Genomic DNA, 16,522 nt, shown 5'->3' with positions numbered 1-16,522 from the left:
CATTTTCGCTACGAAGCGACGCACTGAATACAAATGTACGCAAAAAAACTTTTTTTGAGATATAATTAAAAAAAATCCCTTCATTCCTTTTTGTTCTTTATGGAGAACGACTGACACATATTAAATACGCCATTAAATACGATTACCTAACCATAGAAGGTTTCACATTTTTAAATCACACTGCAAAATACAATATATTCGAAATAATTTAATCAAAATCAGACTCACCATTTTGCATAGCGACACTCTTATCCTCAACTCGACTGACATAACAGCACAACTCGTCTTGTCGCTCGGCATTCTCAGTCAGCTCAGCTTCAACGCTGAAGCCCCACATTTGTTCGAGAGCACCTCTCTGAAGCTCCACTTGGTACAGAATTTTTGCGCAAACTTCGACCACCTCGTGTGTATGCAACTGTAAACAAAAATAAAACAGCACTAATTTATTATTTTGAAACCAGAACATGTTAAATTGATTCCACTTTTAACCTCTTGTATGAGTCGCAGAATTTCATGATATTTAAAATTTAATTTTAAATAAATATTCAATGGAATATTATATTAAGACGTTAAAAATTACCCATTAGATTGACCTTTCAAAGTTTCATTCATATTACAAAAATTTTAACGCGAAGCATATTATTTTATATACGTATTTATAATATAAAAAGTTTTAAAAAGACATACCAATGTTATTTTAAACGAAAAGTTAAATCTAATATCAAATCGAATCTAAATTTAGCATCTGTATATATGTACATATATGCAAATATGTACAAAAGCCAAAAGCTATTAATGAGAATCGTTTTTTCTCAGTATTTGATTAATTATGTTACCAAATTTCGGTTTTTGTCATATAATATATACATACATATATATGTATTTATGTATATTGCTAAAATTGAAGCAATCTATCATAACAGCGCTATAATAGCATTATCGGTGTATTAATAACGGAGGGTGAACAATCCATCATGGTAAACGTTCGAGTATTTAACCATGTGGTCAAATTCCGTTGCAGATTTTTAAAGCTGCTCTAAACGTCATCAAAGTATACATACATATGTACATATGTATATGTAGATGTATATTGATGTGCGAAATTTCCTCTCTCTCTGTGTCGATTTCCAAGCATTTTAATTGAATCAATTCAAACTTCCTAGACACAAACCTTCTTCACATTGAGCTTCAGAGCTTGTGTACATATTCCATTTAGAGTTTCAGAGAGCGGCATTGTTTGAAAGCGTTTTTTTTTCGTTCTTCCGGAAAAGCTCCAGAGCGGAAGATTTAAGTCCTGGGCTTAATGCACACCAAGCTCTATGGAAAACTCTAATGGAGACTTTGTCATCAGTAGCGTAGTAAGCTTTCGAGTGGTGTGAAAAAACTCGACACAACACGATTCAAAAACAAAACCGGAAGTCGTCGCTTTGATTAGAGCTTTCGAGACGCGTCAATTTATTCTAAGTTCTCGGTATAAATCAGCAACTCTGAGTCAGTTTCAGCTTACATTATTTATTCGCCAAACAACAGGAGCTCTATTATTATTTTTATATTAAGTAAGTGCATTTGTATTACATAGATACATATATGCATTTCTTTGTTGACTTTGTATACTTTTATTCGAATATGTACATAAACAAAATGTGTAGTATTTCTAACTTACGAAGGCGTACATCATTAATAGTAATTTTTTTATTTATTTTAATTTATATTTTTCTGTGACATTATTAAGGGTCTTACCCCTAGGTGCCACCTATTGTTTTAAAGTTGTACATATATAAATTTATATATTGTATAAATTTAAAATCATATTCAAATAGTGATGACATGCATAGTTGGTAGAATGGTTTTTGCCAATTTTAATGAACTGTTTCAATAATGAAATCACATAAATTGGTAAACTCTGGTAGGAAATCATCGACTTGAAGTCACAAATATCCAAGTCTGACCAGCATAGCAAATAAATTCTTTTTGATTGGGGTCAACCCACGGGATCGAACCCAGCAACCTCTTCGTGGTTAAAATTAACCTCTATCACTAAGCTATACATTAAGGATCACGATGAGAGAAGTATTCTGAATGATATACGCGGATTAGATCAAACGGATTTTATTTCACATCTACCCGTCAGGCCTGCCAAAGGGTAAGTGCTACATATTTTATTTTTATTTTTACATGTGTAAATACATATAAACCAGGAAGGAATGCAGCATTTTTATTACATAAATCAATGTATTTAGAGAAGCTGAAGACCACGAAATTAGCAATAATCAATTAATAAATGAATTAATCCAGTGAGACATAAATGGATTTAGACTTGTTCATATTTTTTTACAAATTGTACATATATTTTAATACAGAAGATTTGTGACGCAGGTAGGATGATTTTTTTTTACCAATTTTGAGGAACCGTTTCAATAATGATCAGATAAAATTGGCGAACCGTGATAAGAAACGATCGACTTGGAGTCACAAATATCCAAGTCTAACCAGCAGTATTAAAGATTAGCCTGGGATTGAACCCAATAATCTCTTGGTGCTTAACATAAACGCAACCATTGAGCCATACTGCTGGCTTAGTGGTTGCACAGCAACCACTAAGTAGTTCCCAAACTCTCTGTCCATACATACTAGGAAACTATGAGCGCTCGCTAGCAAAAATCTTTTCAATATACATTTTGAACAGTGTTTTAAAAATACAGGAAACACTTATATACATACGTATGTTTTAGTAATGTATTAATGAACAATAATCGGAAAAAAATCAGCATATGGAGACTATTCGAAAGCAGAAAATAAGTACTTATGTATGTACATACATTAATCGTTTGTATGTAAATGCTGTAAAAATTTTAAAACATACATACATACATATGTATATAGTAGGGTTTCTGACCCGGGTCAACCCGGGACAGACATTCCCGGGAATTCGCGGAAATAATAAATCAAATACACAAATAAGTAGCAGTAAAGTACATCGCATTCCCCGAACTTGGAAGTTTTATGAGCATAATTGTTTATGTACGTTTGGCCAAAATCGTTTCTTGTAATTCTATTTTTGGAAAATCTCAATACCGAAGGACTTGACCTTACCGATGAATTATTCCAAGAATTGAAAATTAAAATCGAAAAAAGAAGATGCCTAAAACTGATTTTTTTAACACAAATTTTAAATAATTCTAATTTTATACCGAACAAAACATTCTTTATCATCATATATATAAAGACGGTAATCTGTTTGTGTGTGTGGGTGTGTGTGTGTGTCCTAACTCTCGCCGAACATAATGAATGAATCGATAAAAATCGATAAATCCATTTTTCGACGAGACGACTTTGTCGCGACTCGAACCGATCACCCCAAATAGCCTGAATATAGGTCTAAATTGAGCTAATAGTTACGAACATCACGCCAAATTCACTAGTGTTATAATAAAAGCGAATGTACATATGTATATCCTACGGTGAAACTATTGTGAAGTATATCCTTCTTGTATTGACGATTTACATTGGAAAAAACTCTTTTAATGAAGATTGAAATACGGAGTTATCAAAGACAAATATACAAAATAACGTATGTAAATAGAAATAACCTCGACTTTGAAAAAGAAATTGAAATATACATGCTGACAGGAGAAAAAACTGATAATTTAAAAAAATTGTTTTTGTCCATTTTAACAATAAAACCAACTTCGAACTAAACTGAAAGAATTTTTTCCATTGCTGGAAATTTTTGTACCGAATCTAGAAATAGGCTTTCGGATTTTCATTTAACTATTTTATTATTCTTAAGAAGCTACTTTAAATAAGTTTACTTTTATAATTAAATTTTTTACAGTTAATAGATATATTATGTAAATTTACTTTTTTATATTTTATTAATAAAAAATATATTAGATTGAAAAAAAAACAGTTTTTTTGTGTGTCCCGGGATCCTGGGAATCCCGGAAACGATCCCGGGCTCCCTCTCATGTCCCGGGAATTGAAAAAGTCCGGGAATACAGAAACCCTAATACATAGATACCGTATTCTTAAATTATCGTGCCAGTGATGGTGTACGGAACTTGGGCATTGAACGTCAGAATGCTACATAAGGTCTAGTGGACTAAAATAAGTATGGAACACTGTATGCTAGGCATAACGTGGAGAGATAGAAAACGGAATACGTGGACTAGAAGTATGACAAAGGTGGTTGGTGTAATGGTGAGAGTAAAAAAATTGAAATACTAATGGGTGGGTCACATAACTTGAAGAAAGAACGACAGATGGATGAAAGAAGTGCTCGATTGTTACCATAGAGAATGTAAAAGGTTGCAAAGAAGGCCACAGGGGTTGCTCAAAACAGAGACGAATAGGAACTCGTTGGATGATGATGATGATGATAAAGCAACTGAACATATGTACATACGTCCTGATATTTTCTCTTAGGTTGGAGATGAGCTCAAACGTTCACTACCAGATGATCAAATACATAGATTTCAATATAGTCACCATTTCAACTCATCTCACTACTCAGTCGTACCACACATTCCCTTACATATGTATCTACAATTCAACGAACCACTTTCTCCTCTATCCTTTTCTCACTATTTCTCACATAACTTGTCCTCAAAATCTACCCCATCTTTAAAACATCCCTCCCATCTCTTATAGATACCCACTTACAGAGGTAATGTATCGTGCGATCATCGACATGTTGAAAACGAACGGATCAATCTCTTAACTTTAATTAAAATCTTGACCTACATATCGATACCATCTCAATTTATACCCACACACAGACAATCATCTCACTCGGAAACGTAACATTTAATTTCAGCTAAACTCGATAGTGTGCAAATGTATAAATACATACGTATCTGCAAATACAAACACACGCATATATACAGATGTATGTACATATATACATATATATGTTTGTAGGTGTACGTAAATCAAAATCTCATTCGGTACAGGGCATAATTAACGTAAGTGTTTCCGGCTGGCACGCCAATAGTGATCGGCAAATATTGATCGGTTCTAGATTTGCTGACATCCTGTGTATTGTGCAGCATCACTCCATATTCACACACATACATATACACCCAGTGTAGAAAATGCCAGGCACATAATCAAGCTGCGTATTGTTTCGAGGCTGTGTTGTAAGCAACATTTTTAATATGCACCAACTGTATGATGCAACGCTACTTGCATTTGAAGCCTTAGGATTAAGATCTTTGTTATATGTAGAATCCAGAAATTCTACGGTATAATGAGTATCGGTATTTAAATTCAAGATTTTGATAACTGTATGGAGATTTCACAATTTCTTTTTCCTATTACCATTTTATATGGATTTTTATTGTTAAAATATACATTATATTACAAATCAATTAGATTTGCTATGTATATATGTACATAGTATTTCATTTTAAATAAAATATAATTAATTTTATTTTTACAAAAATAGTAAAAACATAAAAGATAAAAGAGGAGAAGAAGAGGAGAATTAATCAAAAGTGTATGAGAACTTATTGAAGTATAATTGAAATGCCGATATTTTGTGCATACAATTCAATAACAACGAATTTAGATTTTTCAGTTGGGAGTAGCGACGCAAATCAGTGTACCAACGTTAAATACGTCATCCCTGAAAGGCCCATCATTCAGGATCAGCAAATACGGCTTATGCCAAATCCCATTGTATGTATTTTGCGCGCGCAGGGGTGAAATGGCATTTCGGCCCAATTCGACGGCGATAAATACGAAGCGGGTCTAAAGGGAATAAAGTCGAGAATATATCGTTCGTTTATTTTGCGTGACCCAAAAAAAAAAATCTGCATCATCTCAATGGATACAGTGGGTCGTTGCAATTAGATGGCACAGATTCGAGTGCAACGCTGCTTAAGGGGGTGGCTGGTGGGAGGACTGTGACGTCAGTCGCCCTCCTCTTGGGGGTGGTTGGTTATTTTTAGCCCAGCTCCTGTCCCTCTCCCCCTTCACTCCCGGGTCGCCTCATTGTTGCCGTATCTAGGACTGTTTATCCTCGATCCAGAAAACGGGCCAGATGCTTTAATTACTGCTGCCTATCCGAACGCAAACAAAATGAAAACGTACGTCTCGAAGCTGGAAAAACACATATGTGTTATGTGAACATAACCACGTACATACATATGATTTATAAGCACAACTCGGAATATTTGAATCAAAGTACAAATCATTATAATCAAATTTCAAAATCTGTGATTGATGTCGTTATGATTGGATCAAGATCCATAGCGTAGCTCACTGAAAGAGCTATTATTTACCAGTAGAAAAGTCGTGGGTTCAAGTCCCGGCCTTGAGATCTTGGTGGTTATTAGAACACAGATCAAGTTTTCCAATTTATTGGATCAAATAAATCGGTATCCTCCCCCCCCCAGTTTCTAGCATTTCGAATTTGATTCTATAAAAGTGCTGAGACTAGCTAGACACTAGTATATGTACAGCAGCGTGGTCTAGTGGTGAATGTTGAATTATTTCGTACTTGATGTTACGAGTTCGATTCCCGCTAAGTCTCGCTTTTGGCCAGACCTTGGTTTGTCGAGGTCGACCGTTTCTTATCAGAATTTGACAATTTTTCTGATTTTTATTGAAACTGTTCCTGTAAAAATTGGCGTTTTCTTCCCAATTTTCTGTTGCAAGCCTTTAGTTATTGTTATATCTTAGGTTTCGCCATATCGCTCACCATATATGTCTCTGTGGTTGTTTAACGAATATAAAAATTCGTATTGTTACATGAAAGTTATTCATCGTTATTTATCGTATTTATTTATTTATTTAATAGTTTTGGACCATTGTGGCATTACAGGAAGAACCTAATGCGCCACAATGGCCTACATTTGAAAAATATATAAAAACATGATATAAAAACAAGTAAACTGTAAATAAAGGAAAAAAGCAAAAGCAGAAAACATGGTAAAATAAAATTACAAAAAAAGTAACAAAAGGAAAATAATACATCATTCAGAGAGAAAAAAAAAATAACAAAAGTGTAAAAATTAAAAATAAAATCCATAAATCCCATTCTTTGTTTACACTGATCAAAATTAAAATAGTATATAAAAATGTACAAAAGAGAAAGAAAAAATAAAATAAAATAAAACAAAATATGAATAAAAAATAAAATCACAGCGAGGCCCAAATGGAAGAGAGTAGATTAAGATTCCACTCATTCATCACATTCAAATTAAGAAAGTAATGATGAGCGCAGGTTACCAGATAAATATGTTAAGATAATATCCGACAATCTACGCTCCCCAAGGTGGAAAATATCACATTCAGGGACAGCATTCATACGATGTTTGTATTCATACGATGTTATTCATACGATGTTTGGACAGTATTCATACGATGTTTGTAATATCTGACCATAGATGTCAGATATTGCTTAGATATACATGTATCTATGTAATAATTATGTGGACCAGAAAGGCGCATTTGAGGTTTACCTGTTAAGCCTTCCTGGTATATTTGTATATACATATGTATGTAAAAATAAAAAAAATATATATACTGTACTGTAATGTTTGAAATTGTTAGTACTTATGTACAAAATATGTATAATAAAACCACATGTGTCGTTTTGTAGCAATTCTTTTCATGGCACTTATGATAGAAATGTATGTAATAAAATATGAAGAAGAAACGTATTCCTTACCATTCAAATTCATAGAATAAGGCCTTATTTTTCGACATCTCTTTGTACTGCTGAATATTCATATCACATTATAGAAACATAATCACGATTCTGATGTGAGAAATACGAATTAGGAGAAGAAAATCGGAAAATTCCGAGAAGATTTCTCGATTCAAATACCATTCCAAGATTTACTGAGGCAAAGTATTGAAATATTCCAAAATAAATTCAGCAAGTAAATTTATGTATATTATTGTATGTCGAAAATGAGAATTTTGTTACGTTATTTTATAATAAGATAATTGTGCAAATTGTGCAAAACGAAGAGGATTTTCTGCGTCTTCAAATTTTACAAGCGACTTATTAGCGAAAGCAATAAAAAGTTAATGTTCTGGAAATTGTTCGTTTTGAATGCTTTTCCGCCAAAGTGCCTAAGAATCTAATTCACGGAAAAGATTAAATTAAGCAAATTAGCAAAAGCGACAAGCAGTAAAAATAAACAATCTCGCACGCCGTCTATAGGTTCATCTACATACATATGTATACGTTCATTGTGTATAGTACAATATATCGATTTTTCACACATGTATGTATGTATGTAAAAATATCACATAGCAGTGCTATTTCTGAATACGTATTACATATATCAGCCCTTCTTATTTTTATACACACAAATATAAATATTATTATTAGAATCGCCGAAAGTGTGGGCGTTCATAGTACAGGTCTTGACCTTTCCAGTTCACGTTTGTTATTATATCGTATATTATACAAACTCGTAAGATGTCGTGTCTAATTTTAGGTAATTGTGTATACATTTGGAATGCACGGTTGAACCGTTTTCACGTCACATATGAAATACGCTAACGTATTTTCAATATGTACATATACATATATGTACATTTGTATGTAGTATGTACATATGTACGCACGTTTGGGTTAAGTGCCACGTCACAGATTTGACAGCAATTATGGCTCTTCGTTGTGATGGCCGTATCATAAACCGAATTATTCTCGAATTAAAATTAAACTCTGAACGATAGTGTTAATGCAATATTATGTACGTGCTATTTACAAAATGAGTATCAAATCTGCAACTTAAGCCCATCATCATAAGATTTTATGAAAGTGAACCGATATTACGTGACGTTAACTGCGCCATTTAACCCACGCATCGATCGATTAAGTACACTTACATTATATTTACACGATTAGTTCGCGAAAACATCTTGTGACGATAATGTAATACCGACTCACTTTTTTCCCCTCGCTTGTTTTTCCAAACATTAAATATAAGTGGCCGAGAGAAATCACGTAACTTTTTCAGTATTTCATCCGGACTACATTTTCGTATAATTGCACTTGTTGAACTTTGCTCGTAAAAAATCTAACTTTTAAACGTCTTTATCGGCAAAAGCCGATGTTTAATTTGACACTTCGAGTACTTTATCTTGTTACACCCTACCTTCTTATATTTTTCCATTGTTATTATTACTAGTGTGTTTGCCAGCTTACGATCGATTCAAACGAAAGCCAAAATTCAAATAAATTACATTTAAAGACAAATTCAATTGATCTATACTATTTTTCCTACTTAAAATTTGACACCAACTTTAATTAGAGATTCAATAATTCAATTACAAAATAACGAATAAACATGATATAATTCGAATACTTAAATTAAGTAAGGCAAAATATACACAATAATAATTATTTTTCATATAAAAAGTTTTTAATAAAAATTTTACATTTTAAGAGATCTTTTTATATATTTTAAATTTAATTCTTATTCGATTTTGATCAAAGTTCATTAAGAAATATTTTGTGTATTTTGAGTATTTCTGTGGTCTTTACAAGTCGGAAAGGATATAAAGGAAAGGTATTTAATTTAGTATGATAATTATATACTCGTATACATACATATGTACATATATGTAAAATATATATTTACAAGCTGTTTGATGTAATGGTGAGAGTAAACAGATTAAAATGGCAACGAATGGGTCACGGACAATGGAGAGATGAAATCAGAGCTAGAGTTGTACCAAAGAGAATGTAAAAGGTTCACAAGGAATGCCACAGGGGAGATGGCTGGATGAAATCAGAATGAGATGGATGAGAGTGGCTCATAAAAGAGACGAATGGAAGCTTGTTGGAGAGAAAGTGGATGGCGAATGGTTGTGAATGATGATGATGATATTTACAACAGCCCATCAATCAAAACATTATCACAAGCTATTGAGAAAACAAGGATTTGAACCATCATACGCAAAATAGCTATCGATTTTTAAACTTTTTTAATATTATAATATAATTTACTATCTAAAATAAATAATTCATTTAAAAAAATATATTTTTTTACCCAAAAAAAAAAAAACATGATCGAGAAAACAAACGAAAGACTTTCATGTATACATATAATACATTTATCATTATGCAATCTATTAATATATGTATAGAAAATTTATTTGTTCAGTATGAAAGCATATACGGGGGAGAAGCTTTACCCGTAATTGAACGCGTACGTGAGTTTACAGAGTGTTTGCTGAATTGTAAACCTCTGTGATCAGCGGTTACAAACGGTTCTATTGTGCACGGGGTGCTGTACAATTATGAGACGCACTTGGAACATCTGTCCTAATTGGCTCCGTATTGTATAATATATGTACATAGACACATACATACGTATATACTCGTATAATATTATACTATTGACTGTACTGACTATTTCACAATCCGATTTTCAAACTACATACTGCAGTCACTACATTCATGAGTGCTTTTGTTTATCTGATAAAAATAGTACAAATGTTATCCCTATGCACATATAATATGATATATTTGAATATACATATGTATGTTGAGGCTAATTACGAGACGCGCGTAGTCTTGCCTGCTATTGTTTTGATGTGAATGTTTGAGATGGAAATTCGACAAATTTGATTTGAATATTCATTTGGTAAATCTGACACGGTATGCAGAATCCGTAGACCGCGAGATAGTTCGCTCTGAAGTGGTTTATCTATGTATATCGTATAAACTTGTGTGTTTCAGACGTACATATGTACATACATACATATGTATCACAAATATTAAAATCTGTATACTTCTGGCGTAGACACCAATATGCTTGTTGGTATATATATATCTACTATAATAATTAGGTCATACGTATGTATGTACCAAATCTAAATTGGGAATAAGTTTGTTATTTAATTTACAGTTTTGCAAACTCAATCGGGGGCTCAATTTGGCTCGTTTGGAATTCCATTAGTTTGTTCGTTTCATATCAGCGAAAATGTACGTAAACTATTCTTGTACGTATTAACTAAATTAGTAGTATGCGATATTGAAATTATGGTATTCATACGGATGAGTATTCAGGAAATTAGAATTCACGTGTGTATGGGAATCGTAATAATCAGTAATTATATTGTGCAGAATGCGAAATAATAATTTCATGTCGATAGGTCACTAGATCCTGTCTATACATAAATTGAATTGATCAAGGAAAAGCTGAATCTTAGATATGAATGTATACAAAAGTACATATGTATGTATTGCGTTTGTGGAAAATAATTTACTTTGTATATGAAGTTTTCTTTTTTCATTTTTTTTTTTTGAAAATATCCAGATGGTGGCGCGGTCGTTCGGAATGAACCGATTTTGATGAAACTCCTTTTGTAAGCTTCTTACGTCAAAATGAGCTTATTTGACATTGGAGAAAATCCGATCAACGGACAGGCTATTCCATTTTCAATTTTTCCAAACTCATCCCCCCTTCTATCCGCAAACATCACTCTTAGCTTTCGAAGAAAATTATGCAAATAAAGTATGATGAAAAATCGAATTTCCAAGAAAGTTAATTAAAATGTATTTTTATATTACATTTTCTTATACATATTAATGCCTCGTTTTTGATAAATTATTTTTATGATATTTTCATATATGAGCCGTTATATTAATTAGTGGCGTTACATTAGTAAGTCTACTTTCCTTAAGTTCAGGAAATATCTCGCAAAACATTAAACATAATATTTTGTGTTTGAAAATATTTGAAAATACCGACGGCTTATAAATAGTTTATTCTTCTTTTTCAAAATTCTGCACATTAAAAGTAGTGAACTGGAACTTAATAGTAGTGATAAGAATAACCATTTATGAATTACATAAGTAAAACTGAAATAGTATTTTTGAACTGAAAATTCAATTTCTGCCACTTACAAATATAGCGGCTCGTATGTGTACAAACGTACATATGTGTATGTATACAATTATTTCACATAATATATTAAAACCAAATATATTTTTAATAAGTAAATTAAAACCAAATATATTTATGGTTTACACTATATCTACATACATATGTATGTATGTAGTATATATTATCATCAAATATCATATGATAAAATATATATATATATATATATATATATATATATATATATATATATATATATATATATATATATATATATATACGTAGAAGAATTTATAAGCGCGCAAAGTGAGCAACTAGCGAGCGGGCACGGTGCATAGCGTGTATGGGAACTATGTAACTGTGTATGATTCACTTGCCTTTTGTCAGGCCTGAAGAATGGATGTGAAATAAAAGCCGTTTTACAGAATTCAGAATACTTCGAATCTTGATCCTATGTACATACATACATACATATATAACCCACAGCATAACTTTTTGATTACGTTAATGCTTGCCGGGTTCGATCCCGTGGGCTGTCTTCAATTAAAAAAATATATATTTCGAGTACTTGTGTATTTGTGTTGAGGTTTCTACCAGAGTTTGCCAATTTGTCTGATTTCATTGTTGAAACGGTTCCTCGTTAAATTGGCAAAAAACCATCCTAACCACTATTTGAATATGATTTCAAACTCTATAAATTTATATATGTATAAATTTAATACCATACATATCGTTTAGGGTCAATCCGAAAATGGCATCATGGGAAAATATAAAATTGGGTCCATCGGCTATGCCGCCTTTTCCAATTATTAATATTTTTGGTAAAATTTTTACGATTTAATGTATGCATGTACTCACATATGTGTCAATAAGATCGCTGCGATGGGGTACGAAATAGTTGTGGTCTTCCATATCTCTGCGTTTTTTAACCCTTACGAAGTGCTCCATTGGCGCCAATCCTTTTCGAGCGCATGCTGCGGCCAGGAATTCTTCAACGCTCATAGCTTCTCTTAGTAGAACAGCAGCATGTGCACTTTCTGGCAACGATACCTTTATCGTCTTTTCGGACTCTTCGCGAGACATCTGTAGAAGAGAAAAATAGTCACATTAAGATTTTATCATACTTTTTTTATATTAAAATTTATGATAAAAGTCAACAATAACAGTTTAAGAAACCTTTGCTAATTGGAGACATAACGTTGGATTGGATAATTTAGTTGGATAATTTAGATTAGTTTGATGTAGTTTAAATTAAATTTGTTGGATAATTAAGATTAGTTTGATGTAGTTTAAATTAAATACATGTTAAGGTCACGTAGATATTTTTCGTAGTCAGTCTTATGTAATAGTGAGGAAAGGTACCCTATTAATTGTATTGCGTTGTGAACAAATAAACAGCGGCATAGATCAATGGTTTGCATTTAATGCTTTAAATTGGTACGGGTTCTATTCTGTATGCTGCTGGCCATACCTTGGTTATGTGACTCCAAGGTCGATCGTTTCCTTTTATAGTTTGCCGATTTATCTCATTTCATAGAAACGGTTCCAAAAAATTGGCAATCCTGTCCCATCCCTTCCGCGAATATTGGAGCTATTCATATATTCATTTTCGTTGTTTAGAAAATGTTGCAAAAATTTGTTCATATATGTATGTCTCTGTGGCTGTTACTCTGTGGATTTATACCGGTTCAATTAATTAATAAATAATTCTTAATCTTTATAGTACACCCCTCGTGTTTGAGCAATTTGTTAGACGAGCGTGTATGATTGATTGAGAAAAAACTTTATTTTTTGGAAAAATAATCACTGGTCTCAAAAGACACCGATACAACAGATAAATTTTTTGCATTTAAGACAAAAATGCACCAATCAAAAGTTTTAGCGCATTATATCTCTGCTCATCTTTCGATTTTCGGTTAAGCCTCTCATAATTTGTGATTTTTAACATTGATTTCAAGACTTGAGTGATATTATAGAAAGAGATATATATATATATATATATATATATATATATATATATATATATATATATATATATATATATATATATATATATATATATATATATATAAAGTAAATAATACATATGTAGGTTTAACAAATGATTTCAATATTTTATGCTTGCTCTACATCCCCGAAATACTCATTACGAAATTTATTCTGATATATTGATTGAAATAAAAAAAAGTGTGGGCCACTCTAAGGGCGCAAACAGAAAAACTACACGTCATCGACGAATTCCGCTATAAAATTAACGAAAGAAGGAATCTATCGACGCTCTCCGATGTCAAAGATTTTTTTTTATATATGCGCAAGCCTACACATATAAGTGCCTTTATTCTCAAACATAGTACCACGTTTCCATCTCATAAGCAAATATTACAAACTTTAGCCGGATAGCTACAGTTTTGGGTAACATTTTCACATTCCAAATTACGGGATACGAAAAATTCATACAACGTGACATTACCCAATCCATAATACATATAATGGTTATACGTAACAACGTAGCCGTAAACGTTTGAACCGTTTCGCGCGACATATTCATTACGCTCACGCGCCTGAACGCAGCCGGGGTGGGCAATCAAACTTTAATTTGAGCAATTTGGCCCAACTTTTGGGAATACCTGGGGTTGGCGATGGGGCAGGGGAAATGAGGGTTTGTTATAGGTCAAACTAACGTAAGCGCAGGTGATGTGAGCGGCGTTGCTGGGGCGAAAACTCAATTTGCTCACAATGAGGCCGGCGGACGTATGACCGCAATGTTAATTGGAAATTGCCACATTTACATGCGGGATTATTGTATTCGTAAACCGAAAACATGAAATGCCATTCATTCGGAGTGATCTCACAAAGGGTTTAACCCTCCCTTCCGTTTTCGACGTCGTGTGAAGCAATTGCTTTGATGCCTTTTGATCGTTATTAATTTGTGCACCTAACACACCTCGATATTAACGTGTGGATCTTTTCCACTCGTGTTTTTAGACAGGATAGGATGAAAAACAATTAGACGATTATATATTGACGGCTTAATTGAAATGTGTAAATGTATCTACTGAATAAAACCATACTATTCGATGAAGCAGCGATAAAGAAAGGAAATGACATTGTAGATGTATGTATGTATGTACATATATGCGCTCACGCTCACTCCCGGTCACTAACTGGACGTAACTTATGCAGATCGTATTTATTACTGCTGAATGGCATTCTTATATTTTTTTCAAAACTATTTTTAGTACTGGCATAATTCAATTATCATCTTAAAACTTTCAGTTGACAATTCAGACTATCTCACAACGGTTTCATTAAATATTTGTGAATACAAATGTACATATGTACATACATTTTTTTTTAAATGCTTTTTATTATTAAGAAATTATGTTCACAATACATCTTATAGCTATTTTAATAGCTACTGATCTACTGATCATTTTCTATTTTACAATTTAATTTAATTTGGTTAGTAATCATAATATTATATTATTCTAATGTTAATCTACAGCATAATAGGAAAAAGAGCTCAAAAACCTATTTACAATCCTCATAATACATGTAATACATATAAATATTTGCTCATAATACATCTAATACATATGTAATATTAATTAAAGACTCTCTAAAGTCGATGACCTAAAGCAGATTGTGTTTAGGTAATCTGTGTTTAGACTTTGTGGGATAGTGTGTGTATGTATCCGGATGAAGTAAGATTGGATCTGTTAGTTGAATGTATTTAAAAAGAGTTATGTATATATATATATATATATATATATATATATATATATATATATATATGTAGGTATGTATATATATATATGTAACCTTCGTTCCTTTAGTTCGTAGACAACACATCCGATTTTTTTTTCAATTCATAGGCGCCAATTCGATTTTTTTCAATTCAAAGGATTCAAAGCCGCCGGGGGCAAAGCCCTATGGGGCAAAGTATCCGGGGGTGCAGGCGCCACCGGTCAGCCACTGGGGGCGCAGGTGCCAGATTCTGGTATGCATATAATTTCGAAAAAGACAGTATATGTTTATGTTTGTTGGTTCGTGACAGCCGATTCAATAAAAAAAATAAATGAGTATTCAAATAAATTTATATAAAATAAAACTATTCAAATCAATTTAATAAAATGTTTACTATTAGATTAGTCATGTTTAAGCGGTTTATATTACAAATACCGATCGAAGCCGGGTAAAACAACTAGTGTACTATATTCATATATGTACATTTACGTTTTCTATTTGAAAGTAGATTCGGTGTAACATACTTTACAAACTTATGTATGTACATAAGCAAAGATATACCAAAAAAAGGCAACTAAATATGTACATCTATTGTTATATCTCGTAATTTTGCAGAAACTGTTAAAATGAAAGGGTGGTTGATTAAATATTTTTCTTTGGTCGGCAAACTTTAATTACGAACTTTAATTATTCTTCTGTTGTACTTGCGAAACTACAACATAACCTAGGAGTGAACGAGCACACTTTGCACAAGTGGAAATTCGTCTTTCATAAATCATCGCCCCTTATATTGCATACATAATCTAACACATAAATTGCACATTGTCCACAATAAATTCTAGCATGAAGACACACGCGGCCCAAAACTGGCAATATTGATATTTAAAATTCTCGAGAAATTCACACATACATACATACAT

At 32.4% G+C, this 16,522-nt stretch overlaps 1 protein-coding gene across 1 annotated transcript in view; it reads right to left on the bottom strand.

The window, feature by feature from the left end:
* The window catches only part of sif (guanine nucleotide exchange factor still life), a 262,789-nt gene that overhangs the window by 17,993 nt on the left and 228,274 nt on the right, over positions 1-16,522 (bottom strand). Inside the window, exons 26-27 of the mRNA XM_077428526.1 lie at positions 12,714-12,938; positions 229-415 (exon numbers count right to left, since the gene is read on the bottom strand). Coding sequence (XP_077284652.1) covers positions 229-415; positions 12,714-12,938 — 412 coding nt within the window. The remainder of the gene's footprint in view (positions 1-228; positions 416-12,713; positions 12,939-16,522) is intronic.

Source organism: Arctopsyche grandis, chromosome 4 (genome assembly GCF_051622035.1).
Source record: "Arctopsyche grandis isolate Sample6627 chromosome 4, ASM5162203v2, whole genome shotgun sequence".
NCBI lineage: Eukaryota > Metazoa > Arthropoda > Insecta > Trichoptera > Hydropsychidae > Arctopsyche > Arctopsyche grandis.
The sequence above is the reverse complement of the archived record's forward strand: the minus strand, read 5'-3'. Positions and strand labels throughout refer to the sequence as shown.